General features: G+C 41.6%; 1 protein-coding gene across 2 annotated transcripts; it reads right to left on the reverse strand.

Annotated features, from left to right (window-relative positions):
- On the reverse strand, positions 1 to 27,888 carry PTDSS1 (phosphatidylserine synthase 1). 2 transcript variants are annotated; one of them, XM_021277264.4, is made up of 13 exons: positions 27,563 to 27,888; positions 22,479 to 22,570; positions 20,969 to 21,013; positions 18,688 to 18,812; positions 17,160 to 17,318; positions 13,699 to 13,850; positions 11,777 to 11,918; positions 10,794 to 10,906; positions 9,252 to 9,317; positions 6,220 to 6,319; positions 5,289 to 5,357; positions 4,706 to 4,775; positions 1 to 3,399 (listed from the first exon to the last, which is right to left on the reverse strand). In XM_021277264.4, the coding sequence occupies exons 1-13, from the start codon at positions 27,739 to 27,741 to the stop codon at positions 3,287 to 3,289; spliced, it is 1,425 nt and encodes a 474-aa protein (XP_021132939.2). In that variant the 5' UTR covers positions 27,742 to 27,888; the 3' UTR covers positions 1 to 3,286. The 2 variants fall into 2 exon arrangements, with proteins under 2 accessions (XP_021132939.2, XP_027308292.1); XM_027452491.3 differs by having other exon boundaries at positions 1 to 3,396; positions 27,563 to 27,881.
- Between the last annotated feature and the right edge of the window lie 4 nt (positions 27,889 to 27,892).

A 27,892-nucleotide genomic window follows, 5' to 3' on the forward strand; every position in this document is an offset into this window, starting at 1 on the left:
TGGGTGACATGGGTTGATTTACTGAGTTATTGCAAAATACAAGACTTTGCAATCGATACAGAGCAACTCTATTCAAAACTATTAAATACATGGTAACATCTGTGTCCTCTTGTGATAACATGGTAAAAAAACAGTACAAGTTTTAACAGATGGAACAATAAATGGTCATCTTCACAGAAGAGTAACAAAAGCACTGGTTGAAATTACACTCCCACTATTGAATTGGATGCTGTATATAACCTATACAGCAACTTCGGTACTGGAATCCAGTACTCCAGGCTAGCACTGGTTCACTTCATGCCTGCACCTTAAAACTCTTCGTTTTTATTTAGCCCACTACACAAAGTTCTGGCCACAACCCCCTGCTTTATGCCCTGCTGCCCCGAATTAGCCTCCCTTCAATGACTGACAGCGCTGACAGCCAGCCTCTGGAGGGCCAACTCAGCTCCCTCACTGGCAGCAGGGGAGATCACCAGAGGACAGAGAAACAACATCAGAAGCAGGAGAGTACGGAGGAGATGTTGAGGCAGAATAAGTAGTTAAAAACAGGACAGTGCAGCTGTGACTATTACAAAATACTGTTCAAGCAGCAGAATTCATACATGGATGCTTGTTGCTAAAGAGCTCGGTGATTTGTCACAGTAGGTGTCGCGCGCACACCACATTCAGCAGTAGCGTAGTAAAATGGTAAAACTGGGATCACTTGAAGTTTACAGCAGTGATCAAAAGCACCTTTCCAATGCCTGCTAGTGCAAAGCTCACATCCAGAGACGATGGAGCTGAAAATACAGTTGTCAGTCAGCAGAGGACTTGTGAGAACACGTGTGAATTCCAGGCAGAACTGTTGACAGAGGACAGGAAATACCATTTTCCAAGCAGCACTTGAAGAGTTTACTTGTTTCCCCTCACCCCAGTCCTCCCTCTGAAAGAGTAGCAAAAACAAACAAACAGACAAACAAAAAAAATCACGGGAAATATTTAAAAAGATGTTGTCAAACAACATTTCTTCAAGGCCAGCGCTGTTGTAACAGCGTAGAGAAGTCAGCTTCCAACAAGACAACGCTTCGCATTTGCCTTTTCAGTTTTTAGGGTGCAGTGCAGCAGCGGAAGCACCAGGTCTGCAGTTACAAGAGGTGTGCTTGTCCCCACAGGCAACCAGATGGTGTACTTCAGTGTCTGCTTGCACACGTAAGCGTTGTAGACACAGCTGGTGTGTATACACCGTGCAAGTACGAAACAGGCTCTCACCTTGCACAGCCACAGGACTTACTGGATCGAAACCACTCGGCTTCCAACCTCTCGCTTTGGTATTGGATCAACAGAAAATTTACAATGCCGTTCTTCAGCCTTACACAGGCTGACTTATTAACCAAGGAAATAAAGTAACGAGCTGAACATCCAAAGAAATCTACAAATACATTCATCAATATGCAGCACACCACAAAGAAAGAGACAATAATACACGGATCTGCTGATATGAATGAAAACCAAGAAGTTGCAGGAAAGCCTGAAAGTCTTCCTATTGTTTTTTCCCCCATAATGTTTAATGTCACCGTAGCAATGCTGATCTAGCAGCTTCCACTGTGTGGCCTCTGAAGTTGTACACTTACTTGATTGAAAAGGGGGGTGGGGAGCAAAGGGCCTTTGAGGAGTTCAGCAGCAACAGTTAAGTGCATTGACAATGTCGATCATCTGTGGCACACAGGAATTCATGGATTACACAGGATACTTGTTTTTTCCTCCTATTTACAGTATCATACACTTGTATAAAGTCTCTGCTGCATCTTCTTTCGTCGTTACTCTGTGGCAAATCAAAGTAACTTATTCACAGAAAAAGAAAATCCCAGGTTCTTCTGAAGACTAGTGGCTGAGGGTATTAATTACCCTTACGTAAGCTACCTACCTCTATCAACCCCCAAATTTAATTGGCACAAAAACATTTTGATAACTTAATACAGGAACAGATTGCTCTTGATTGTTTACCTCCTGATTTAATCATTACGGTCACACCTGGAGTATTACCCACGTTACTAGACGTTGGATTTAATATTTCAAACCCCTCAGCCTACCCCCCGAGAAAAAGAAAATAAAAAATCTGCATGAAAGTCATTTTGCTGTTGGGTGTCCAACTGCATGATAGGAAGTACAAACCAAGGCAGTGTATCACAGAAATATCATGCTAGCTCTCAGACACCAAAGACCTCAGCAAGTCTTTACAAATAATTATGTTTACGGAAGTAGTAAGCAACTGGGCTCCAGCAAAAAAAAAAAAAAAAAAAAAAAAAAAAAAACAAGCCTGCCTTATCATCAGGCTTGGTAGGGCACCAGAGCCTTCAAAGCAGTTTCTGCTTTCAGTCTGAAGAAGCTGGGATTTCTTGGTTCCAGCTGAGGCAGAGGCAAATCAAAGGGGAGAAGGAAGGAACACTGAATGCAATGTGACATGGCTGAAAGAATGGCAGACTTGCACTTGAAGATGCAAAATGCTGCAGTAAAGAAGAAAAACCAGCTAAATGAGATATCTGTCTCTGAGGGCAGGAGGCACGGCCCTCTCTGTTTCACAACAGGTTTTTATACAAGGATTTTAAAACGTTCAAAGAAATAGAATCTGTAACAGTCAAGCAGAAGGACAACGCAGAACAAAAGGACCGCATTTGAAGGTCAATTTCACATCATTTACAAGAAACCTGGACCCATTTCTCAGCTGGTAGAACACTGTCACCAGGTCTGTAGAGCCTTTAAATAAAAGCAAGCAGCTGTCTACGTGTATGGACGTTTTAAATATTTACCAACTGTCATATAGAAAAGTTTAGTGGTGAGAAAGACAGGCAGTGGCTTTTAGTCAAAGGATTGCATACTCTTCTAGAAAACAACAAGAACACAGTGAAACAGAACAATCCAATCAACCATGCAAACTGATTATCAGTTTACTAACCTTCATGTTTATGGCCTCAGCTACGATATTAAAATGCACTTGTAACACCTGAACACAAAACAGGGTGTACCTGCTATGATAAAATTACTTTTCTTTCCAGCATACTCTTCATTAGCTTTTGTTGCCACATGCTGAAGAAACTAGGTTTAAATCAGTGAATGGCAAGTATCAGCAGGCGATGAGTTGCACAACACCGGTGGCTCCCTCTTGACCATCCTTTTCTTCAACGCCTTTCTTTTTTTAAAATTTTAAATTTAAAAAAAAAATATCAATCTTCCATTTGGAAGCTCAGAACCAGGTCTGATTTTCTTTGTCATCTCTAATCACATCGTAGAGTATCTTCAGGCACCTTTCTTACTTCTTGCCAATTCCATTCGTTACTTTTGACTTGGAGTGCCGATTCCTCCTCCGAGATGAGTGGCTTTCACTATTGACTGTATGTTTTGGTGGGCTATTGTCAGCACCTGCTGAGAAATAAAACACTTTTTGACTATCTGACATTGACAAGTTCTTGTCTGAAAGACAGTGAAGGCTTTCTGAAGCTACAGCATTTACAGTATAGAGTAGTTCAAGCTAATACAAACTGGTACTCCTACTCCATCTAGTGGCCTAATTACAAAAAAGAATGAAAACAAATTTAAGAACTGTAAAATTCCTCCTCTTACAAGAGATTTCAGAAGTTTCTCACAGCCAAATATAGTGGTGAAGCATCTTCTATTTTGAAATGACATCAATAATTCAGATCTCTACACTTTTTTTTTTTTTACTGGCAGAAGTTTTGTTACTATCAGAATTGAAGAGCTATGAGACTGAAGTCACAGATTCAGTCTTTCTTGACAGGCAGCGTTTGACTCCGAGAAAGCAAAGGGAGGCAATGGGGACTGAAAGAAGGATCCAAGAGCAAAACACGGAAGAGGTTAAGTTCACAATTAACGAAGAAACAGATAAAGTCAGAGAACAAATATTTACTTGGCTAGATTTCTCCAGTGTGTATAAAGGAGAGAAAAGGAGAGACTTCAAGTGCAAGCAATTTTTCTTCAAATAAAAGTCCACAAATGCACTAAGCGAAGAATAAGTTAATATCTGCATATAGAGAAATCACATTTGGTATATAAAAGCTCAATTGTAGATGTTTTTAAAGTATATGGTAAATAAGAAATATTTTAATGATACTAACACATCTGGAGCGTAAGCTCTGACAGGTCACCTCCAGATGTGAAGCTTGATTTTTTTCAATAAGCCCACACTAAAGAGTAAGAGGAAGAGTAAATTAACTGACCTCTAGTGTAGGGAAAAGAAGTTAGAGGTGGGCTGCCTCTAAGTACAGAAGAAGCTGTTTATGACTATCAGTGCTGCACTAACTAGGCAAGTGTCAGCAAGAACATAAGCTCCAGGGCACATACTTTACTTTCTTAAAAAGGAGGAATAGAAGTATAATTTGCACTCATATTTAAAACCAAACATGCAATGTTTAGGTAGAAAACCCATCCAGAACACTTATGAAATATATAACGTCCTAAACCTCCAAGAATGATCTGGAATAGTAGGGGAAAAAAGAAACTGCTCCATGAAAAAAAATACATACATTTCTTAGAATTGGAAGAAAAAAAGGCAGTAAAACCAAATAGCTTTGTAGATGATTTATCTGCATAGCTCCTGCAGGGATGTTAAAGGAAGTCCAGCTGTCTCCCAGGTAAGTTTCTCAAGCCTTATTTCCTAATGCTAAGCATTAAAGCTCCCCCTTTAATAACACACATGTATAAGTGCCGATACCTCTGCTGAATTTAGAATGAAGCCAGGAAGCATCTGGACTGTACGGGCTGTCTTCACTTTCTGATAAGGTCTGCAAAACACAAGAGGGACACACGTCATTGGGATGCTGATTCCTGAGACCAGCACAGGCTTGTAGATTGAAAATGTGGCAGAAGTCCTGATAAAACATACAACCAGCACTTCAGATGTTTCCCTCCATAGTTAAGAGGTACGACATAGATGGTGCAGTAAGAATTCACCACTTGCCAGGTGATCTGTTGTGTAACCCAGTATTCTTAATATTCCCCTAGCATTCCACCTGTACAATGGGGACAGCAGCTGACCATTCGTCCCTGAATGCTTTGCCAAAATTACAGCCTCGTTTTGGGTATCCAAGAGGACAACATTCTTTAGAAACCACAGTTTAAGCTGGGATCTGTCCAAGGCTCACTGAATTCAGAGTTCTTTCTATTGACTTCAGTTAAGGCTCCAAACCATCCCCCCTCTCCCCCATGTATGTTAGTTCTGGTAAAGGATCCTAACATCTAGTAGCTTTGTTGTTTCATTTTGGTATAAAACAAGACCAGGCATCCTAGTAAAGTACCTTTTCTCGGTGGCCGTAGTATTCTGCGTACCAAACCATTCCATATAAACACAGGAAAGTTGTAAAGGCCTAAACAAGGAAGGAGAGGAAAAAAAAAAGTAACTACTTATTTATTTATTTTTCCCAAATTCCTTGCTGGTTCAAAGTCTTTGAATTCCTGGAGATTCCATGTTTGGAGACTTTCACGCTCTGTTTCTCTCTGCATCTTTTTCCACATCAATTAACACTTGGACTCCAACTTTAGGATACACTAAATAGCAGAACAATCAATTCCAACTTCCTATCACCTGTTCGAACTGTGTTCCCAGTCAGAAGGGAGAAGCATTTAACTGTCACAGCCCAGAAGAAATGCCTTAGTTTTCATTAAAATGTGTTTGGCATCAGAGTTACAAGTTGGGCAAGACTAACTAACGTGTTTGCTGTTGTAAAATGGGCATTTCAAGCTGCATTTGCAGTAATTACACTGAAGTGCAGAAAGCTGCAGGCTGAGTGAAAACAATTTGCCTGATAAAGCAGGGCTTCTGCAGTTGTAAGACTTCAGTGTGAAGCAACATGCATTACTTATTAATGCTATTCATTAACTCCTGTTCTCTTCCAGAGGGCACCATCGGAAGCAGCTCCCAGATTATCCTCAACTGAACTGTCATTTTCTCTCATAAGGCTAAGATCTATAACCACAGTTTGTTTCTTTGTTAAGTACTGGTTAAGTGACTACATTCTACTAGGTCAAGAACTAAGGAAAAAGTTATTCTTATCTCTTCAGAGTAGTTCTAAACGATCTCATATTTGCTCTTCCTGGGACATGCATGAAGTTCTTTACCAGCATTCCCTCACAACGATCCCCTGCTGCCAATGTTCCAGAGAGGAAGCTATTTGGATGCTTTCAATGCCTTTGCTGTGCCTTATGTTTCACATGAGAAATCTCACTTACCACACAGAGAAGCCAAAACACAACATACAGGATTTGTGTTTTGGAGAAAAGATCCTGTCCAAACTTTATGCACACAATAGCTTCAAGAAAAGCAATAACCCTGTGAGTGAATACAAGAAAAAGGGAAGAAAAAAAAAAGTGATTACAAACACAAAGGACTTAACTCTCATGTCTACAGCCCAGGCTCGAGATGGTCAGCTCTAAACAAGCACTACTCTCTAGCGAGCACACATCTCCCCAACAACAGCATTAACTCAAAGTCTTTGGAAAATTTATTGTTCATTCTTTATTTTTCTTCAGCATAAACAGCCCACAGAAAATGCTAAGCTAGTAGGCCACAATTCCACAAGCCTTTGCTTGTCCAAGGAACAAGCAGGAATGTGTGCCAATAGCTGAGAATTTCTGTTTATACCTACCACTGTGCTTCAGCCCTCACCAGATAGAAATGTCTTTTGCATGCTGAATGACCAATAGACTCCCTGTTGGGTGAGCTAGAACTACGCTTTGGATATTTCTCTGCAGGACACAAATTTACTACAGTTCTAATAGGTTACTTTGCTCACTTCAGAAGTATTTTAATGACAAAAACAACATGAAACAGTATTCCAAATTCTCTGAGAGCCCACACATTTGCTCTGGTTTACATGTAAACCCAGGTCCACGCTGTAATATTAGAGGATTTGTGGAGAAATGTGAGAGGAAAAAATTGCTGTATTTACTTTCCTAGCCAACATTGTAAGAATAAAACCAAGCTCCATCTCTCCCTCATCACCAGGTATTTACATCTTGTCAGGCTCAAAGCTATGGAGTCCTCTCTGCCACTTGGGGGTGGAACGAAGGGGCTATAAATCCAAAGCTTCCAACTCTTGGTGTTACTCTGTTTTTTCCAGCAGATTACAGCAACAAGCAGCATGAAAAATACTTGCGCTGTGCACACTTTCCACAATTAGATCAGGCTGCAGATATGCAATCACAAAAACTTATTTGAATATCTATGTTCTGACTTATTAGACAAACATGTTCAGTGAGAGCTTTGAACCAAGGATGATAGTTGCTGTAATCCATCCTCAATGATTTGAGTCAGAAAGCAAACATTCAGAACTATGTCTCCCTTCATCTTGTAAAAGAATATGTAGACATTATTTCTCTTGGATAAAATAGGGAGCGCATCTTTCTTCCTTCATAGCACAGACTTTGAAAATTCCCCCCTCCAAATTATAAAACAGTTTAATATGCATCTTTTATATGACTCTGAGATTGCCATCTGTAGCTAAAAAGAATGTTTTTTCTTCCATACAAACATCTCAATTCCTAAATCATTTAAATATGTATTTCAGTAAAATGTCTGTATTTAAATGTGAACCTCTGAAACGTTAATTCAGTTGCTCTGTCACTACTCAGATGTTTATGCACAAACAGTGCAAGTTTATTTGATTCTAATTGTAAATTAAGCAGTTATTAACTATTTGATTGATTAGTTATTTTGGTACTAAATTAACATCCAAATCCAAAAGACAGATTACTCTGTAATGATCATTAAAAAAAGCCAATGCCTTTTTAAGGACTATGTATGTCGCAGTCTCCCTTTAGTGATCATAATGCATGTTTTGAGGAGGTGGAATCGGGCAATCCTCCCCAGGTAAGGGGATTTAGGCTTACAGAATACATTACTTACTCCTACTCAGCTCTAATAAACCTAAACAAGAACAAAAAGTTACTACCTTTTGAATATCCATTGGATGTTATGACCATGAGTTGAAGGCAGTAATAGATCCATCCAGGAAGGTGAAATCTCAGTGAAAGAGGTGAATATTTAAGTCCTTCCAAACCCAAGGAGACATGTGTCATGTTCTCCAGGGTACATTTAAAGCAAGACTAGAAGTCCCTTCAATTACATTGCAGCGTGTTCCACTCTCATCTCAACTAACTGCTAAAAAATGGGTATTGCTTATGGTGATATAGTGTCCCTGGACACAAGCCTGCCAGCTCAGCAATTCCTTAAATGCTGGGACATCCTCGAGACCAACAATAAAGGTGAGGGGCAGTTTGGCAGAGCACTGTAACTAAATTAAATTTGAGCATTTTATGGCTCATTGAAATGCTACGCTAATTTAAGCAACAGCTGCTTCTATTAAGCACAAAAATGATTTAGACAACTGGAGATAAGACATACACTAATCCTGACAATGAGAATGAAAAGCCTGTTTTCATTTAAAATCATTGCCATCAGAAATGAGCTTCTTTAATAACTTCTTGAAATTGACATGTATTTTTTCATAAGACTTGATTTAGGATCTTTTATGCTTGCCCGTTTGTAAGCTTCCAAGTCATAAACCAGGAGGGACATTACTGGGTTGTTTGTTTGCAAGCTTTTACAGTACCACAACAGCATACGCTTCTGGTTTCCAGAAGGCTGCATTTCAGTCAAACCACCTAAAGAAGGAAGTTCTCACCAGAAGCACTCCTGCGAACTCTTCATTTAAAGGTCTCTAAGAGATGTTGAAAGAGATCGTAGTCAAGGTAACCATTATTCGCAGCGTTATTCTTTTCCCTCTTCGAGAACAGAATAGAAATTTTTAAGAACTGTGGTTTGTTTCACCGCCTTTTGTTGTGATTCCTCAAATAGCAGCAGTGCCCACCTCGACAGCCTGGTAAATGTTACTCTAATGACAGAAAAGCAGTAGGTGCAAAAGCTTTATCCTTCTCACCTGACTGAGAATACGGGCAGCAAGGCCAGTGCTACTTTGAAGGAGGCTAGCTTTATCCAGCAGTTTCTAGATCTTCCTTTTATTCTTCTCCTTACTCATTCCATCAATTCTCATGTTCTACCTCTAAATCCAGAATTTTCCTTTCCTCTGAACTTGCAAAAAGAAAAAAATTCTCTCTTTACTGTTATTTATACTAAAACCACTACAAGACAGGAACTACAAGACAGGAACTGGCTTCATCCAGTTTCAAGCCTGTTTCTGTGCTGGATTCCTACTTAATACCTCTTCAAGTGCTTCAGGTTTGTACGCAGCAAGAACACTTACCCAAACACCCAGCACTGAGTTCCCACCCTCTTGCACTGCGTATCTGTGAGGTAGGCATAGTACTGCCTGCGAAGGAAAACACAAGAAAATTCTTCAGCGATGTTGAAAGTCCCCAGAACATTTACATTTAGCAACCTAGTTTATGTTACAACTGGATCTGTACTGAAAATGAAGTGCTGATGCTTGAATTCACATGCAATCATGCTGGATGTCTACCAGATGGCTCCAATTCTAGCAGGACAGATTATCACATAGATCAAATAGCTTGAAACAACACAGAAAACAATCCTGAGAGCAAGGACTGGGAAAGTACCCAAACTAGTAGGCTAGCAGAGCTACATGTTTGCCTCCTGTCTCTCCACTGAATCTCCAGTTCTTTTAGGCAACAAGCAACAGCTTCAGAATTAGAAAATCCCCATTTTTTTTCCACAGCTTCTCTTCAATTTGCTAACAATTGCACTTTCTTGAGAGATGTGGGTTTAAACCTTGGAAGTAACTGAATGTGGCTACCCCATATCCTGGGTGAATGCTCTAACCAGCATGTTTTTCTGGTCTCTAGACAAAGTAGTGAGAAAATTCTGCTGTGTTTTCTTTGAGCTCCTAAATTTTTAAGAGAATTTTAAAATTCTCTCCTTTAAAAGAGAGGAGAACCCTAAGTAAATGAGAACAAAGTTCCTTTCCTCAGTGTCTGATTTCTGCTGACAGATGGGGAAGGCAAGCGCTGTTAATCAAACAACATAAGGATTGTTTAAGAATAAAGATCTCTACAGGCTGTGAAGTGCCATAAAACACCTGAAAACTCGTTTAGGAGATTATAGGATGTTTAAGGTGATTTAATTAACAGTGTGAAATCACCGCACATAACTTCAGTGACTACCAGTTTCAAAAAAACACTTTTAGGAATAAAGCAATGCATGGCTGCTATTTAACTGTCCAAGGTAACATTACATTACTTGTGAATGGGAATCCTTGTTTCTTAACATCAAAACTGAATTCTGTCTACATTCAGCTACATCACAGGGGGAAAAAAAAAAGACGACTGTGAAATAGCATACATATAAAAGCAGGGTAGTTTCTACAAAGAAGTTAACGGCAAGTATGACGTCCTATTATTCAGGGTAAAGTAACGCTCTATCTTATAACATGCTAACGTTTCCTGTAGACAAGCAACATAAGGAACTCTGAAAAAACAACAGCTCTATTTTCCCTCATCTACAGTTTTGTGAGCATATGATTCATCAACCCAAACTTCTGCATGCACCCAGTCCTCAAGGATAAATTATGCAGCTGCTATACCAACAGAAGATGGAACAGACAGGTTCTGCATCCCTATGGAAACACAGATGTTTACATACATTTTACCTTATTAGTTTGGGCAGAAAAGACACTTTATTGAGAATTGGTGATTGTTTTTGCTTTTCATGGTGGCTAAAGCATAAATTCCTTGAAATGAACTGCAATCTTTCACAAATTACATGTTGTTTTTGGATTCCTAGAAGTCAAGTTACTCTGAACGTTAAAAAAAAAACAAAACAAAATTACCTTACAGTGGGTGCTGTAATGATTCCTATGAAGAGAATTCTCCCCCAGCTTAAAGGGTGGCTTGCTTGGAACACAAAGATATGTTTCAAAAAGAATGTGTTCAACTCAGTCAGCTACATAAAAATAAAAAAAATCAGTTAGTAGTGTTCAATTTGCATAACTCTTAACGAGTTACTACAGAAAAATTGCGGATTAATATGGTAACTTAAACAGGGAAGGACTATTTAATGCTCCACTGTAGCCTTGCTTATTAGGCTGAGAATGTAAAGTGCCTAGAAGCAAGGAATGAGCCATTAAAACAAGGAATTCTTCCCTAGACACCTCTGTGAAAGCATTTAGTCTCTTATGAAACCTGGACCAGATACTAACTTGCACTGCAGAAGGCTTCTGGAATCTTTCAGATACAAATCAGGTATGAATAACTAAGGCAAATTTTGTAGAGGGGCAGAAGAGAACTTATCTATTTAAAACAGAAACCAACCAACCCCGCAAAAAACGATTAAACACCTCTGGCTGTCCTTTCAAAAACTAAATACGGCAAGTTAACAACAAGCTATTTTAGTGAATTCTGTCAGCATTTGCCTGACACCCAGGCAATTGGAACATATTATGGAGTCTTGCTGGATCCCAGCCAGAATTGTGAGGATCAGTGATCCATCCAAAAGTCAATGGGAAAGAAAAAACAAAAAACAAACAAAACCCACCTGTCTGGCAGTTTTTAAAACTGTATCAATTGCAAAAAGTAAACTGATGGCCAGTGGCATTTGTGTTTTTTTCCCCCTTTTCCACAGATTCTGTAATTACACTCCCAAACTATCATGTAACTCCTGCGAACAATGCCCTGACTAGCTTTGTATGATCAATTCATTTAATCGTGCATTTCAGTGACAGCCATACATTGCATTAGAATATCTTCTAGCCGAACACAGCCAATAAGTAACTGAGCTGATGGCAGCTTTGATTTCATAGAATTTGCTTCTTACCTGCCAAATGATCATGAAAAGGTAGATTCCAGCCACCCTTTGAAATGAAGACTTCGGGTCAAACCAGCGGACGTAGGTCCAGCTGGCTGGGGTGAACTGCAACACAGCTCTTTTGATTTTCCCTGTGGTCGTGTGAATATCCCTAGAAAAAGAGAATGGCTGGAGTGAAGACAAGGAAGAGGCAAGGGAAAAAAAAGAAACAATAGCCACGTTACGGATGTTTCAGAACCATCACACTTTTTTTTTGCTGGATAGCAAAGATTTCTACAGAAAGAACTGTGTACCGGGCAAGGGGGAATTGAGAAACGTGATCTGTTAAGCATTTCGGTCAGGACACACTATGAAAGCCCACCCACCTCTACCTTGAGTCAGTAACTACCTGAAAAACTTCTCTCATTCTCTCCATGAAGGAAAAATAAAGGAGGATTACAGTTCTCCAAATACCCTGAAGAACCTAGAGGATACTTCTCCTCAGTCTATGCTGCCACTGCTCTTATCCCAATGCCTGCTTGTTCCAGAGCTCGTGGACATCAGTCCTTCAAGGATCTGTCAAATTTCTTATTCATCAAATGTTTAAGAGGCTGGCTCCACAGGGTGAAGCATACTGCACTAACAGCACACACAGCCCTTGCTGTTCTGGTATTTAGCTGCACTCTCTTCCAGAGAAATGTGGTAGCACTGTCATAAGCTAGCAGATTTTTAAATTCCCTTTTGAAAGGGAATGGAGGTTCATCTGACAGATGACTTATGGTTATTGCTTTTGGTAACAATTCAGATGAGCAACACCACCCAAAGGACAGGGAATTCTAAGAAGAAAAAAAAAGAAAATCAAGAGATTTCTGGGTTAGAAGTCACTTTTCAACCTGTTTCCCTGGCCCTTCTGAAAAAAAAAAAATCAGACTTCATTTTTGTAATATTTATGTTCTCTTAGGCTAGTGGAATCTAAGGTTAAAGAGGTTAAGGGGTCAGGGTGGGGGGAAATAATCTAATCTTTAAGATCCGTGTTTATTCATCAAAAAAAGGGAAAAGAAAACAAAAGGGCATAAGCAAAAGCTTCTCATTCTCTGCAGTTCCTCCTCACATTAAAGGTCCAAAAAGTCTACAAGAAAAATATCCCACAAGGATAATAAAAAATAGTTCTGCCAAAGATACTCTGCTATCTGCTCTAATTCTCAGTGAGCTCTCCAAAATCAGAGGGAACATCAGCTGTAATGCTCATTATTCTGTCTGAACTGAAATGTGGGAAAACTGAATTGAGGCTGAAGGCTGGATGGTTCTCAGAGCAATGAACAAAGGTAGGAGGTGGGAGAAGGTGGGCAAAAACAACAGAAAGAAACCACAGTGGGAGAGCTAAGAACTGGAACCTACTCAGCCACAAGCTGTTGCCCTTTTACACAGCAAATGCTACTTTATTTTGCAAATAAATCATTTATTTTGGAGGGTCAGCAGTGGGGTAAGGTAATTAACAACACAGGTACAACCAGCCTGATTCCTTTTTTTAAATCAACAGACTGCCACGCTGCCTCATCAAGCCAAACCCAAATCTGGAGATTACAAACACTGTATAAGGAGAAAAGCAGTTACAATTAGCTTTGTTCATTGCTTTCTTCGAAGTTTTGTTTCTATAAAATAAGCTGAAAATGCAAATAGCTTTACTTCCTCCCCCCTCCTTCATTTGGCATCAATAATTGTAACTTGGATTGCAAAGAAAAATATATACATAACCATATTTACAAAGATATGCTCTAAAGTAATATTAATATGAAAAGGATTTTTAAGACAAAATAAACTTACAGCACTGTTAGCACGTGCAGATTGCATGTTATTTCTGTACTACATGCATTTTACATATGCAAAGAATGTCTATTTCCCAAACAATTTAATATTAAGGAATATTTAATTAAGCTTTAATTTAGACCTACTTGAAGCTTGCCCAGTGATAGGTCCTCATCTCCAAGAAACGACAAACTACCATGCCCAACCAGATGCCACCCCCGTTACAAAGCAGGATGTCCAAAATGACTTGATCCCACCAGCATTCAGCAAAGTTAGGCAGAAGGTGCATGAAGAAGAGCTACAGAATACAGCAAAAAGAAGATTCTGGGTGAGGAACAGCACAGAATTAATACAAATTCATTTTTAAGAACACATCCAAACACCAGCATTTCAGTAAATGCAATACTTCAAGGATACAAGCCAGAATCACTGAAATTTGATGGGAGTCCTCCCATTAATTTCGGAAGGCCTTGGATAAGAGTATGTAAGACCTCAGGGCTCCTTCTCACCATTCCCTGCTGGGGCAATGCTGTACATAAAGATTTTTAAATAGCTGTCAGCACTAAAATGTGTTGGAATTCAGGACTTAAGACTTGCTCTGATTTAAAAAAAAACCTCAAAACTCCTTCATTTACTGTTTTTTGGGGAATTTAGTGACTGTAAGAAGATTTAGAGTTCACCAATAACTCAGACACTACAAGCTTTGCTGCCATACTTGATCCAGAATGGCTCCAGCAGTTAAGAGCATACTGGTAAGTACTAATTGTGAAGGTGATTTTAAGACGAAGATACTGGGAAATAACCCAGGAACAACTCAGTGTCGGACGGAAAAGCTGCCACCACCGGGAAAGAGCAAAACAAAATTCAAGCCCTTAAAAATTTCCCCTGGAAAATGATTTACTTCTTTAGCAATCAGTTCCTTTCTGAACTCAATCCTCAGCTTAACTGAAGACCGCTATGAGGCATCAGTAAGGTAGTTAAAAATGTTTACAGATACATTTGATAGCTTTTGGTAGAGTGGAGGAGGACAGTTGGCCAGATGGCAACAGTTGAGGCAAGATACAAGCATAATTTACTGAGAGATGGATTCAGCTCGTCATCCTCCTTTAAAAGGAAAATAGTTGTGTTATTTGTTCTACAAGGGGGAAAAAAAAATAAAAAAATCAGAGCAACCCAAAAATTAAGAGACTGAAAAAAAAATCTCACTGTGGACTGGCACTCAAGAAAGCCACCTGTTAAACTGTCCCCTTGAAATACTCATGCAGAAGCTTAACAAAACAAATAGCTAACTAAATAACCCTCTGATAAGCATGGCACAAATTTTGTCAGTAAACGAACATACATAATTTGATTCGTGTGTCTGTGGAAGATTATTGGTACAATTTGGTGGCAGAGCATCTTTTGTTGACAAATGTATAAATAAAACACCCCCAAAAAATCAGATGTGTCAAAAGGAACAAGAAGAACGTTCTTGCTATACAGGATGAATGACTAGTGGTCAAGTTATAATAAATCAGTGCCTGATGTTGACAAGTGACCCTTCCTTTGAAAACTCTTGCAAAATGTATCAAAGCAGCTTGGTTGCCTCTGCCAATGCTATATTGAATTTCAACCTGTAAAGAAGAAAATTGAGTTCTCTTCAGGCCTTAAGCTAGACAATGTTGCTTGTTATCTTGCTACAGACAGCTTCCCTTTCATGTTTCAAGTAAGTTTAACACCAAAAGGGACACTAGGCTATGAATCCCAATATGCAATAATCCAGACAAAGGCACCAGAAGTTACAGATAGGGAGGCAGCAAAGAACAGACCACAGGTGTTACGCAGTCTGTCTGAGCTGCTCGCTGCTTTCTCAGAACAAGAGACCAAGGCCCGCCCGCGTCCCAGCTTTAATCCGATAGTAAGCAGCGAGAGCCAAGTGTCCCATTTCAGAAGGGGGAGCCAGCTCAAAGCCATTAATGCTAACAGGAGATGCACAGCTAAATCCCTCCGTAACTGCCCCGATAACTTCTGCAGGTTTCTAATGACTCCCCTGAATTAACCAATTCATTAAAAATCCATTTGGGTGGTGATAACCCCTCCATATGTTGAACCTTACCCAACACATTGTCTGTCCCCACGATCTGCCTTTCAGCAAGTGGGAACACTAGACACCCCATGCGGTGTCAAGTTGAAGACGATGGTTGTGTAAAGATCAGCTGAACGATAAGAGAGTGTGTGAAACAAATCCAAATTTAAAACTTCTTTTCCAAAGGGAAAAATGAGTACAATAACCACCAAAGCTGTTCTCTGTGAATGGGTACTTGTGAAATTCTGAACTTAAAACAGTTTCAAAATGGCTTAAAAACCAGCGTATCCTTGAATGCCACAGAACAAAAATATTTTTTGAATGAGTTCATGGCACCAATATTTTCAAACCCAGAAATTTAGTTTGACAACTAGATCCTTATCTACATTTCTGAATTATAAACACACTGTCAGATAGCCAAGCATTCTCAAGAAGGTAAGCCCTATAGAAAACTAGTTTTAAAGATTAAATTAATGTGTTTCTATCGACATTTGGTATCTTAAGTATGATAGGCTAAACTACACTGCCCCCAAAGCTGATAAAATGTGGACTTTTTTTCTCTGAATTGTCCCATCAAAAAATATCATGAAACTCATTTTTTATAGAAACACATCCTTGCATTTTTGGTGATGCATATTCTAATTAATCAGCTTGAACTCTCAAAACAGATCTAACAATAAAGATCATCAGTCCAAGCAAGTCAATTGACTAAAACAAGTTAGGTTTCAGTAGGGTTTATTTTAAATAACTTATGACACTTTTAAATCCTATTTTAACTGACTGAAACACATGCTTGGGAGAATTGTGGTAAAGCTGGGTAACAAAAAGAAGTCAATCGTCCCCCAAACCATGGTACAGGGGACTACAATGGGTATGAAATAATTTAAATCCTGGTTCAATAAAAACCACATTTTTATGTCACTGAACATGAATAAATGAGGCTTGTGGGGTATGATTAAACTAAACAAGTGGCTATGCCCTCTGGCCTCATGACAGAGAACAGCACACTGAATGATGTTCTGCTGTTCCATATAGACTTCTCCCGCTGAGTCCTCTCACTTCCCTTGGGGATTCCAGAACTCCTTTTTACTGTGCAGTATTTAAAACACTTGTATGGTGTATAAACCATATAAAATGTTTAAATGTTACTTTATTCGGAGTAAGGGGATCATGACAGTTGATGACGGGTATTACAAGGTGAAAAAGGAGAATAGCTACTCGAAATCAGGGTATAAAAATCAGCATCTGAAATAATATGAGGTTTGGCTCCTATTACAGCAGAAATACAAAGTATGGACAGCAACAATATGCTGCCAGGACTTCCTTTCTATTTAAGTAAACCATCATCTGCCCAACTTACCTAAAGCCCAGCTTGTTGTTCTCCATTACTGCGACCAAACCAATTGCTCTGCACCTGGTTTATAAGGCTTAAAATATGAATCTGTACTGAGAGCTAGCGAGTCATCCTTCTAGGAACATTCCCCTTCTGTCCCGGAACAATTAAAGACTCATGTGTTTTCTTGAGATAAACGGGTGCCCTACCTCCGTGAGCTCCCAGGTGATGCTGATAGTCCAGCACAGCCCATAGCTGCGGATCAGCAAAGCCTTCATAGCCCAGCCCCAGAAATGCCCAAAAGCAAATATATCGAAGTGGCTGAGGATTCTCTCCCAAGTGATAACGTGGCAGTTCACAGCATATTCCTGTTAAAGATAAAAGATACAAACAAAAATGACTTCAATGAACAGGAAACTGCAGAAACACTAGAATGAGGGAATTTCTTTCTATCCAGCGAAACCCAGATGAGCAGTTGATTCCTTAAGAATCTTAATTAATATTTCAGTCACCAATATCAAAAGAAATGTGTTCTCTCATTACATTCTAACAGTGAGAGCTAGAAATCACTGTCCACTTAAAACAGGCAGGATACAAATCAGGATTCCACCAGGAGGCTGCATCTGGGGGGTTCTGTCTTGCCACTGGGCACAAATTGAACTATCTCCAACTGGAAATACACATGTAAAAAGCTCTCTGCTCTTCAACCCTCCTAAAACATACATTGCCATCTGCAGGTAACAACACAGTACTGCTCAGAGCTGCTGAAGAAAAGCTTCTCCCTCAGGCCCGAACCATTGCTACCCCTGCACAAATGAGCCACGAACAAGTTGAAAAAGGGATGGTAGAGAAATGATTAAATCCTGGTCTCCATGAAGACAAGAATGTAGAATTTTACAGGACTCTTGCCCTGGTATACAGATGAAAAAGAAAAAAAAGTATTTTTGCTTATATTTTTACTAGGACCTTTCCCCTCACCTGATGCATCACCTTCTCAAACACCGCTCTGCCAGTCATACAGTGAAACGTGTTTAACTTCCTTTTATACACAAGCAACTTGGCCAGAACAAGAAGAGACCAAGTTACAGCCTCCATTATCACTGCACTTGAAAACTTTACTCCAACTTTCTTTAAATGACAGTTATCAGGATCAGTAGTTCAGAAGTCTCTGCCACTGCTACAGGCTGGAAATCTGCTGTACCGTGGTTCTGTGCCAGCAGTAACACTAGTCCTCCCCTGACTTGAATTTATTTCTAGCTTAAATGACAGGAGAGCCAGGTGAGCCTGGCTTACCAGCAGACTTCGTCTCAGCTCCCTTTTGTTGCTCAGCAACATCACTAACGCCCATGCTCAGGCTCCATTTAGGAACGTGTCCTCCCAGCACCCTAACAGCAGGCTGCCCATGCCTCAGCACCACCACACGTTCTGCAAAACGTCCCACCAGGGGCCTCTCCACAGGCTGCAGGGCTGCTTCTCACTCCTATCTCCCAGCTGCTGTTGCACAGCCTTTTTTTTCCTACCCCTTTCTTGAATCTGCTCTCCAAGAAGACTGTTTTTCACACCAACTGATTTCAATGTCACTAAACAGCAGTTGACACAAAGGCCTCGTTGGCTCTTATCAAGTACAGGCAAAACCTTGCATGGCACATGCCAGTAAATTCAGATTGATCCCTTCCCAGCCATGCAAAACATACGTAAAGAAGCCAAAATGTCCAATGAGGTGCTGAGGATACATACCATAATATCTGCTTCCCTTGTGGCATACCGAAGATTAGGATCCAGCCAGTACATCACTGCTTTTACCTGCTCAAAGTTAAGGAAGAGCACGAACACCAGGAACAGAAAATAGAGCACACTGAGACCTGCAAAAAGACTCTGCTTTAGAATCATATTCACAAAAACATTTTTGGACACAGAAGGTTAAAAAGCTTTCAAACAGACACTCAACACATGCCCACTTTGCACAGATAAGTTTTCTACATAGTGCCTACAAGCAAAGCAGCTTAAGAAACAAGGCAGGTGGTAATCTTTGAGCACTCAGTCTTTCATATTATCTCCTGCTTCACGTGACACGATGTATGCTCAACTCTATCAATCCAGTCAAAAAAGAATCAGTCTAGACAGTTTGGGCATGAGTAACACAAGTCCGTGATCAGGAAGCTCCGTAGTAGGAGACACATCAGGATCACAGGACTGGATTGGCTTTTTGCCTTTAAGTTGTGTTGGTCAAATCTCCAAGCCTAAATGCAGATTTCAACACCAAGATCAGTTTACTAATCTGACAACAAAGAGTGGTTACAAATATAAACTGGAGGACTGGCAGGCTTGAGTTACTTCTGTGAGTTGGAAAATTGGCTGTTTGAAGCTTTTGAAGATAAAGATGATGATATGCTTACATACATTTATAAATTAAGAAACACCGATGCATTTGAGACTACCTCCTCTCTCCTCCCAGAGTATGAATTTTATAAAAAAATCAAAACTTGTATGAAGTTAAGAAGGATCCCAGGTGTAGATCTGCAGATAGATGAAGCTGCTTTTGGGAACATCTTTACATTACTCCCAAGTTCACAGATATCTATGACCACATTTGGAAGAGGCACATAAACACACCAATTCTAAAGTCTAACACTCAAACTTACTTGCGTCCTGCAGTGATGTCGTGGAGGGTAGAAAAATTAACATGAATAAAAACTTAGTATCTGCCATCCAAAACAAACTATAGCAATTATGAAAAGAAGAACTGAATTGTTATTAACCCCCAGGACGCGCTAGAAAATTTCCATTCAAGTGCACACGTGTACAGAGAGCCTATACTGTCTTCTGCAGCGTGTCCCTAAAATGCATCAGGTAAACAGATGCCAAACTACTAAAATAAGTGCAGCCTGGGGGTGGGGGTGCGTCCTGAAATGCTGAAGATGTGCCATTCCTGCTTTTCATCGACTGCACAGATCCGAGACCTCTAGCATGGCTAAATAAGTCACGCCAAAGGAAGCAGGATTAGAGAGGGGAAGATGTCACTCGTGACTTTCCTTGCAGTTTTTCCCCAGAAATACAGAGGGTCAAGCTCTGCCTGGGAAAGCTCTTTTAATTTACATTTGCTGTAATCGGAAGTGTGCAGTAGGACCTGCATTTCCCCAGCTTCAAAAGGAGCAGGATTCTTTAACCAGTACTATCTAATCAGCAGTATCCTCCCAATGTCAACAGATGAGTAATCAGCTACTTTGGGAAGCTACTTATTTTTAGCTCTGTGAAGTGGCAGGAGAGAGGGACATTCATAGTCCCGTTAAAAAGAAAGGGACCAGCTTTTAAACCAAATCCGCCTAATTCCCTGTAAATATGCTTAACATTTAGGCTGTGCTCTGTGAACTCTAGATTATTTTTAAAATGTTTATGTTCCTGCCATGTAGTTCAGGTGTTTAAGGAGCAGGATTTCACTTGGTAGCTACTGCAGTTAATGGAATTATTTTCCCAACTATGAATACAATTAATATTTACAGTAATTTTGCTGAAATTAAAAAAAAAAAAAAAAATATACCTTAGGAATATTAATAAATGCATATTCAACTATACAATTCTGCTATTTAAGAAAAAAATAGCATGTTTTGCAGATAATGAAAAGAAATACTCTACTAAACCAGGTTTAGTTTGAAGTAAGCTAGTTCTTTTAGTAGCCTCAAAAAAAAAACAAACAAACATCTTTTTGAGTTGGGAAGAGATGGCAGTAAAGTGGGGAGGGAATTAGGAAGCATACAGACAAAATAGGATTAAAACAGAGAATCAGAGGGAATGCTCCTTTTCTGATGATTTAATTTACACCATCCCAACATAGAGAAACTCCAATGATGTTCCCAAACATAATTGAGAACAGATTATAAGCAACAGCTCAGAAGTGGGAGGGAAGAGTTATTCACTAAGTTTGACACACAAATTATGTTTCACGACAAATCCATTCATCGGAAAAGAAAAATGGTCGGTCCTGCCAAAGCACTGAGTCAGAAACACAACTTAAACTTACCAAAAACCATTCGCCATATTGCAGGGTGGGGGCGTGTAAAAGGTCCTGTGGAGGGTAAACAAAAAGCCTGTTAGAAAACAGTCAGTAAGAACGGCATTTCTCATCCCAAGTTTGACATAAACACAGATCAGTTCTATGTCAAGCTGTATAACATGCCCAAAACTTTAGGGCTCCTTCCTGTATATTTAAGAAAAATATCAGATTTGAGAGGGGAGAGAGACTGCCAATTAGCAGGACATAAACATAACATTCAATTATTTTAATGGGAGCTGTTCCCAGAACAGTAGTATACCATTTGCTTAGCATATACCATATCTCAGCTGAGAATCTCTTGCTCTGCTTGCTAGACCACAGCAACTCGTGGCTTGCTCTCAGTGAAGTCAAATACACTCTTTTTTCATGCCAGCAAAGAAATACAGTGCTCAGCCTTCAGATGACCAAGAAACGTTAGCAAACAGGCCTCCTAAAACTTCCAAACTAAGTATCACACATCTAATAGCTGTGCACGATACCTGTGCTCTTCACCTGTGTAGCTATTATTTACTTTAAAGCCAGTGATTAACCTGACTTTATTCAATTAAAATCACCAGAGTTAATGCAAAAAGCAGAAAAGCTGAGTCTGGCGAAAGTGGGAAACATCTACACGTGAAATGTACATTTAGGGAGCGAGATGTGGCCAACTAGTTTTTTCAGTGCACGCTGTGGATTGCTCTTTCACAGTTGTAAGCATGAAGTTCATTTTTCTCTCACACTTGGTTTTTCAGGGAGCGCTTTGTGAAAGCCATCAATTAATAATGTTCAAACATCAGAAAAATACATCCCAAGAGCATGCCATGAGCACAATTACCGTTCATTTATTTCTGAACACTGCCGAACCTAAGACTGGTTGGAGTTGACCCAAGAATAAGGCTCTTGCTGACAGCAACGAGCAAAAATTTAAAATAAATAAAAACAGGAAAGGCAGCATTTCCTCTGCAGAACTAAGTGTCACCCACAGATTTTACCCCTTTTGCACCTTCTGTTCCCCATACAATTATCAAAATCTTTGTCTGACTTAAATGTCTACTGAGCAACTGTGGTTTTACATTGTAATGTGATGTAGAGGGTTCCTAACCATCACCAGGTGATTTACGTGTTACATCTCAGAATTACTGCAGAATTACACTTCTGCTAAAACACACAGAGGCAGCGTGTTTTTAAACATTACTTAAGGATCTGGCAGCATCATTACTTCGCAGTCTGAGCTGCAGCTGTGCACCTGCAAACATAGACGCTGATTTTGAAAACCCGACTTCCTTGTTAGGTACAGACAAGCTATAAATAACTGGCACTTCACTGTTATCTCCACTCAGCGCGACTGCAACCCATTTTTATACTGTGCCCTAACATAAGGGAATTCAGAGAAGTAGAGAAAAGTTACATTTAAAAGTGGCACTTTAATCAAAATAAACGTAGTGGCGATAAAGGCAAATTCACATGCTGCAAAAAATGATGAATGGACCTTACTCACCATTGGGAAAAGCTAGAACACTGATGATTAGAAAGAAGAAAATCACCGAGAGGATACCCCTCCAAATATTTTCCTCTGGGACAGAGTCATCTCTGAAGAGAGAGAGAGAAAGAGAACATCAAAGTGTTAAAGTGTTATTTTGAAGGTGAAGTTGAAAGGCTCTGAAGATGTAATTACTTCAATAAAAGATTACATGGAAATAAGTAGAAGAAATAAGCATGCTGGTTATGTACCCAGTCAAGACAGTAATTGCAGTGAATGGTTTTCACTCTGCACTTCTGGCTATCCTTTCTTACAAGGCATTTAAACATCATCAACACCTGCAAGCCACAAGCATTGCTTCTGCAGTGACTTCTAACAGTAACTACATTTAAAGCAACGTGAAAAAATCCTGCTGTTTTAATTTTCACAGAAAAATCATCAAAAGCACTTCTACACTGCAAATGGTGACCAAGACTCTAGAAGCCTGGATGCAGTTCCCAGTTTCCCTTCTGCTGTTTTGGTTGACGCTGCAATCCCCTTCTGCTCTGAATAACATGCGAGTATTATTTGTGCTACTGTCATATTATGACCAGAAGAGAAATCTAAGAATTCAAGGCACACCTGACCAAGCTCTTCTTTCTCTTGCAGGTAGAATTTAAAGAATACAGCAGCAACATTAACAAAGACAGCACCCAAACCTTCTCACCAGCAGTCAGCTTCTAGGAGACTTCAGCGATAAAATTAGAAAAGCTTCAAACTACAGTAAAAAGCACAACTGATATTTCACAATATATCAGCTACTACTGCTCAAAGTTTCTCTATCTGGGTAATTTCAATGTGCCTGTGATCAGTTTATCTATTTAAATAAATTCCTTTATTTATCCCCAACCCACGACACACAAAAAAGTCCCAGACAACTTTAGAGGGACTACAGCTCTTTCTGGCAGAGCATTTGTCACTTTTCTGGATGGCTCGGTAATAATGTGTGACAGCACAAATGTGCTCCACACTAGATGTATTTGCTGCAGCCATAAACTCTCTCTTTGCCAAATTATTTCCCTTGCCCTCAGAACCCAACCTTAATAGCTCCATGGCAGACTTTCATCACGAGGAGACATTTGAGCGCTGTGTTAGTTCATCCGTACGGCAGCAAAATGTACATTAAACACGAATGGTTTCTCTGCAGGCCTTGGGGACCCCCTACAGCATTTTCCTTAAAGCAGCTGACCCCGGAATTCGTAGTCACTTTCCAGCAGCCACGCTGCATGGGCTGACACTTCACGCCAGCCCCAAATTCCCAGCTCCAGGACTTCACTCTGGCTCCCTTGGCAACCCCCAGAGCTCATCTCATCCAGAGCCCTTCCCAGACAGAGCTTCAGGCCCCGAGGGCTCAGCCAAAGCCATGTTCCTGCTTTAATGCACGCAAATACCACAGGCTGTCACTGGTGCCACCAACTGGGCGGGTTTCTTTATTTTGAAGAGATTACTGAAGTCACATCACCGCACAGCTCTTTCCAAGCGAGTGGTAGAAGCATTTTTGGCTGGTTTGCTTGGAGGTGCCTCTCAGGAGGGCTAGATAACCGATCTCCTTGCCAGAAGCAGGTAAAGACAGGTAGCAGCAAGAGACCTGCTGCGGCGTGCTAGTTAAGATAAGAATTACAACGCTTGCCCAGAAGAGTTGGTTTGAGGACACCGAAGGAAACAGGGAGGCAAAATAACCGGTGGAGGAAAGACACGATCACAACAAGCTGCAATCAGGAAAATGTGCTAAATCATCTCCTCGCTTAGCCTCAGGAACTTTGATGCCGACTTTGAAATGTCGGTGTTCACGCAGCACAAATGAGATTTCTAACGCTCGTGTGGGAGGACGGAAGAAAATTCTCTCGGTTTGAACCCACTTCACAAATGTGTTTTTCAAGTCTGGCGCTTTCGGAAGAAATAATAATAAAAAAAACAAAGCACCTCATAACTTCATAATGTTTTTGTCTCTCCTGATCTTCTCCCTGTTCCAGAGCACTGCATTCCAAAAGCATCTTGAAAAAACACGAAGTAGGTATTAAATCACAACGAGAAGAATTGAGGACACTGAACTGGGGTAAAAATAGCAAGGACGCTAAATTTAGAGTGTAGGGGAAAAGAAGCCTTCCATAAACGCTGCTGTGCTCCACCAACATCCCCTCCAGCAGCCAGCTGCCCTCCTGCAGGCTGCCTTGGGGCTGGGAGAGGGCCACAGCCCTCTGCTCCAGGGAGGAAAAGGGCAGGGAAAGCAAGAACCACTCTGTGCCTCCACGCTGGGTGAGGCCTGGAAGCAGAGGAGCCTGCGTCTGGCTCGTTCAGCAGGAAACAAGCTCGGCAGCTGCAGCCATTGTCAGAGGCACCAGAAGGATGTGCTTTAAAAACAGAATGCCCACTACCCCACGCTGTAAAATGGAGAAGCTAAAAACACTCACGTTTCTTCCTCTGGACTCTGATTACTGCTCCTTGAACATTACTGCTATCTGGAGTTCTGTCTCACCCTCATCTGCCTGCTCAAAGGTGGTGTCATCGGCTCCCACTGATCCCAAGGGAGGCTTGGTATATCCAAGGTAAAAGCATTTTAGAAGTTCACGTGAACCCTCGGGTATTTCTGGCACTGAACAATTACAGAGGAGGCAAGAGAGACTTTAAGGGAAGCCAGATTTCCTCTGCCTATGCTGAAGTTCCTGAAAAAATACATTTTGCTGAACATTGGTACGAATGTAATGTGGAAAAAAATCCCCTGCTTTATAAATCGATCGGGAGTGGTACGGAACATCTGACAGCACAGGGGAAGCAAGGAAGAGGAATCATTTGGCACACCTGACTGAGCACAGAAGGTGGAAATATGAACGCAGCCACTGGAGACTCGTGCAATAAGCTGATGGGAGCAGAAAGCCCAGAGCTGGGAGCACACACTGGAAGCACGCGGGGAGCTATTCCCACCTCCCTCAGCTTCTCAAGAACATATGGCTCGAGCAGCGTCCCAAATAAGGCAACGGAGGCAATCACCCTGATTTAGGAAATTCCTGTGATGGCTGGAAATGGCAGAAAAGGGGAAGGAAAAAAAAAAAAACACATTAAAAAAAAAAACAGTAACTCCCACAACCTGACAAGAGGAGCAACTGGGAACTGTTAAAGAGAAGTCAATAGGTACTTAAACACAGGAAGTGAGGCTGAGCAGAGAGAGAGAGAAAAGGGAAAGAACATGAAACCAAAGCAAGTTAGAAAGCTAGCAAGACAAATGGAGAGAAAAGCTAGCAATCCTCTTCAGAAAAGAACAAACCACCTGAGAATTCAAGAAATATTCTTTGGGCCAAGAAGAGTGCATAATCCCGAAGCTGCTACCTGACTCATCCTCTGCTTGGAAGAACTAAAGGCAGGAGCCTTTTCTTCTCCCAAAGGTGAGCAGTCAATTCCATTAGCCCCTCAGAACAACGTCTGGATGAGAATTCCCCAACACGTTGCCAATTTGACCTAAATTAGCCTGACAGCAGGACAAGTTATCAGACAGGGGAACATGAGGCAAGAGGAACGCTCACAGCAAGGCTTCCTGATTAGATATTGTACCAACACATAGAAACATCTCTGAGTTAACTATTAAAAATGGATCCCTCAGATATTGAGGATTACACACTGAATTGTATCTGAGGCCTAGGGATGAGTTAGGATGTTCTTCTATCAAAAGCAGAGTAAAATGAATGAGGCCACTGCGATCTGTAATCACATACACACAACATCACTAAAGCATAAATGAGCCCAAACCCTGATGCACTAGCACAGCCAGAACCTCTCCAGAATCCCTATTTGCCTAGAAACTGTGCGAGAAACTGAACCTAGAGGAGGATGCTAATGTTGTCTTCGCAGTCCCATTCAGCAGGAGGCAATAAAAGACATGGACAACCTGGAACAACACCGTGAGGTGCCCCACGGCCTGCCCTGCTATACCTTTTGCTTACAGATAAGGCTCCTGAAGATACCTGTGCCTGTCCTCAGCTTTATTTCCATGCATGACTATGGTGGTGAAGGCTGTTCCTGTGGTGGGGCAAGAATGTGGCTACGCTTATCAGTACCGGGGCCTATGCCAAGGGGCGATGGGCCCCAGATAAAGCTCGCTGCGTGAAAACGATGACACAGAACAGTCCCTGCCCTCCACGAACCCTTGGTAAGTTACCTGCTGGCGTGATGTCATCGCCGAGCTCCGTGATAACCTAGTAAAAAGCTGTTTTGGGGCACTGCTGGAGCCACAGGCTTGTTTTTAGCGAGAAGACCACTCAAGTCTGAGCAAACACCACAGAAGAGCGGCACCCTTCTGAGGGGGATCTCCCACCCTGACAGAGCCTGACAGGGGCCGTGCAGCCCAGAACCTCTTAGCGACTCCATAGAGACGCCCCAGAATCCTATAAAGACCCCATGGGGATCCCCCAGAACCCCAGATGGACCTCATAGGGACTCCCCAGAACCTCATACGGTTCCTATAGGGAGCCCCCAGAACCCTATAAGGACCCCACAGGGATCCCCCAGAACCCCACAGGGACCCCCTGAATCCAATAGGGTTCCTATAGAGACCCCTCAGAACCCTATGAAGATCCCATAGGGATCCCCCAGAACCCCAGAGGGGACCCCTAAGAACCCAATAAGGACCCCATAGGGACCCCCCAGAACCTCATAGAGTTCCTACAGGGAACCCCCAGAACCCTATAGGAACTCCATAGAAACCCACCCAGAACCCCACAGGAACGCTATAGAGATCCTCCAGAACCCCACAGGGATCCCCCAGAACCCTATAGGGTTCCTATAGGGAACCCCCAGAACTTGACGATGACCCCATAGAGACACCCCAGAACCCTATAGAAACGCTATAGGAGCTGCCCAGAACCCCAAAGAACCTCCTCAGAACCCCACAGGGACACCACAGAACCCTATGGGGACCCCAAAGAGACCTCCCAGAACCCCACAGGGACCCCATAGGGACTCCCAGAACCCTACAGGGACCCCATAGGGACTCCCCAGAACCCCATAGGGTTCCCATAGGGTTCCCATAGGGACCCTCCCCGCCCCCCCGGCGCCCCCCAGGCGCCGCTCACCTGGTGAAGGCGAAGGCCATGAGGCTGAGGATGGTGAAGCTGAGCAGGGTGATGGTGTGCGGCCGGTAGAAGAACTCCAGCGTGATGTCCTCCACCTGCTGCTCGTTGATCATGCGGAAGTGCAGCCGGTAGTTCACGTCGTCCTTGCTCAGGGTCCGGCTGCCCACGCACGACGCCATTTCGGGACTTTTTTTTTTATTTTCGTCCCCCCTCACCCCCAAAACCTTCTCCTCCGGCCGGCCCCGGCCGGGCCCCGCCGCCGCCGCCTCCCGCTGAGGCGCTGAGGGAGCCGCGCCGCGCCCGCCGCCCCCACGGGCGGGGCCACGGCGG

The sequence above is a fragment of the Anas platyrhynchos genome, chromosome 2 (genome assembly GCF_047663525.1).
Source record: "Anas platyrhynchos isolate ZD024472 breed Pekin duck chromosome 2, IASCAAS_PekinDuck_T2T, whole genome shotgun sequence".
Taxonomy (NCBI): Eukaryota; Metazoa; Chordata; class Aves; order Anseriformes; family Anatidae; genus Anas; species Anas platyrhynchos.

Bases quoted from the DNA above. Each gene is read 5' to 3' on its own strand.
- PTDSS1 (XM_021277264.4), bottom strand. From the start codon at position 27,741: ATGGCGTCGTGCGTGGGCAGCCGGACCCTGAGCAAGGACGACGTGAAC. The intron at 11,919-13,698 runs GTAGGTCTAAAT...CTCTTTTTCTAG, and splicing joins TATCACTGGGCAAGCTTCAA to GGATATTCACACGACCACAG. The intron at 9,318-10,793 runs GTAATTTTGTTT...TTTCCTTCGCAG, and splicing joins ATTACAGCACCCACTGTAAG to GCAGTACTATGCCTACCTCA.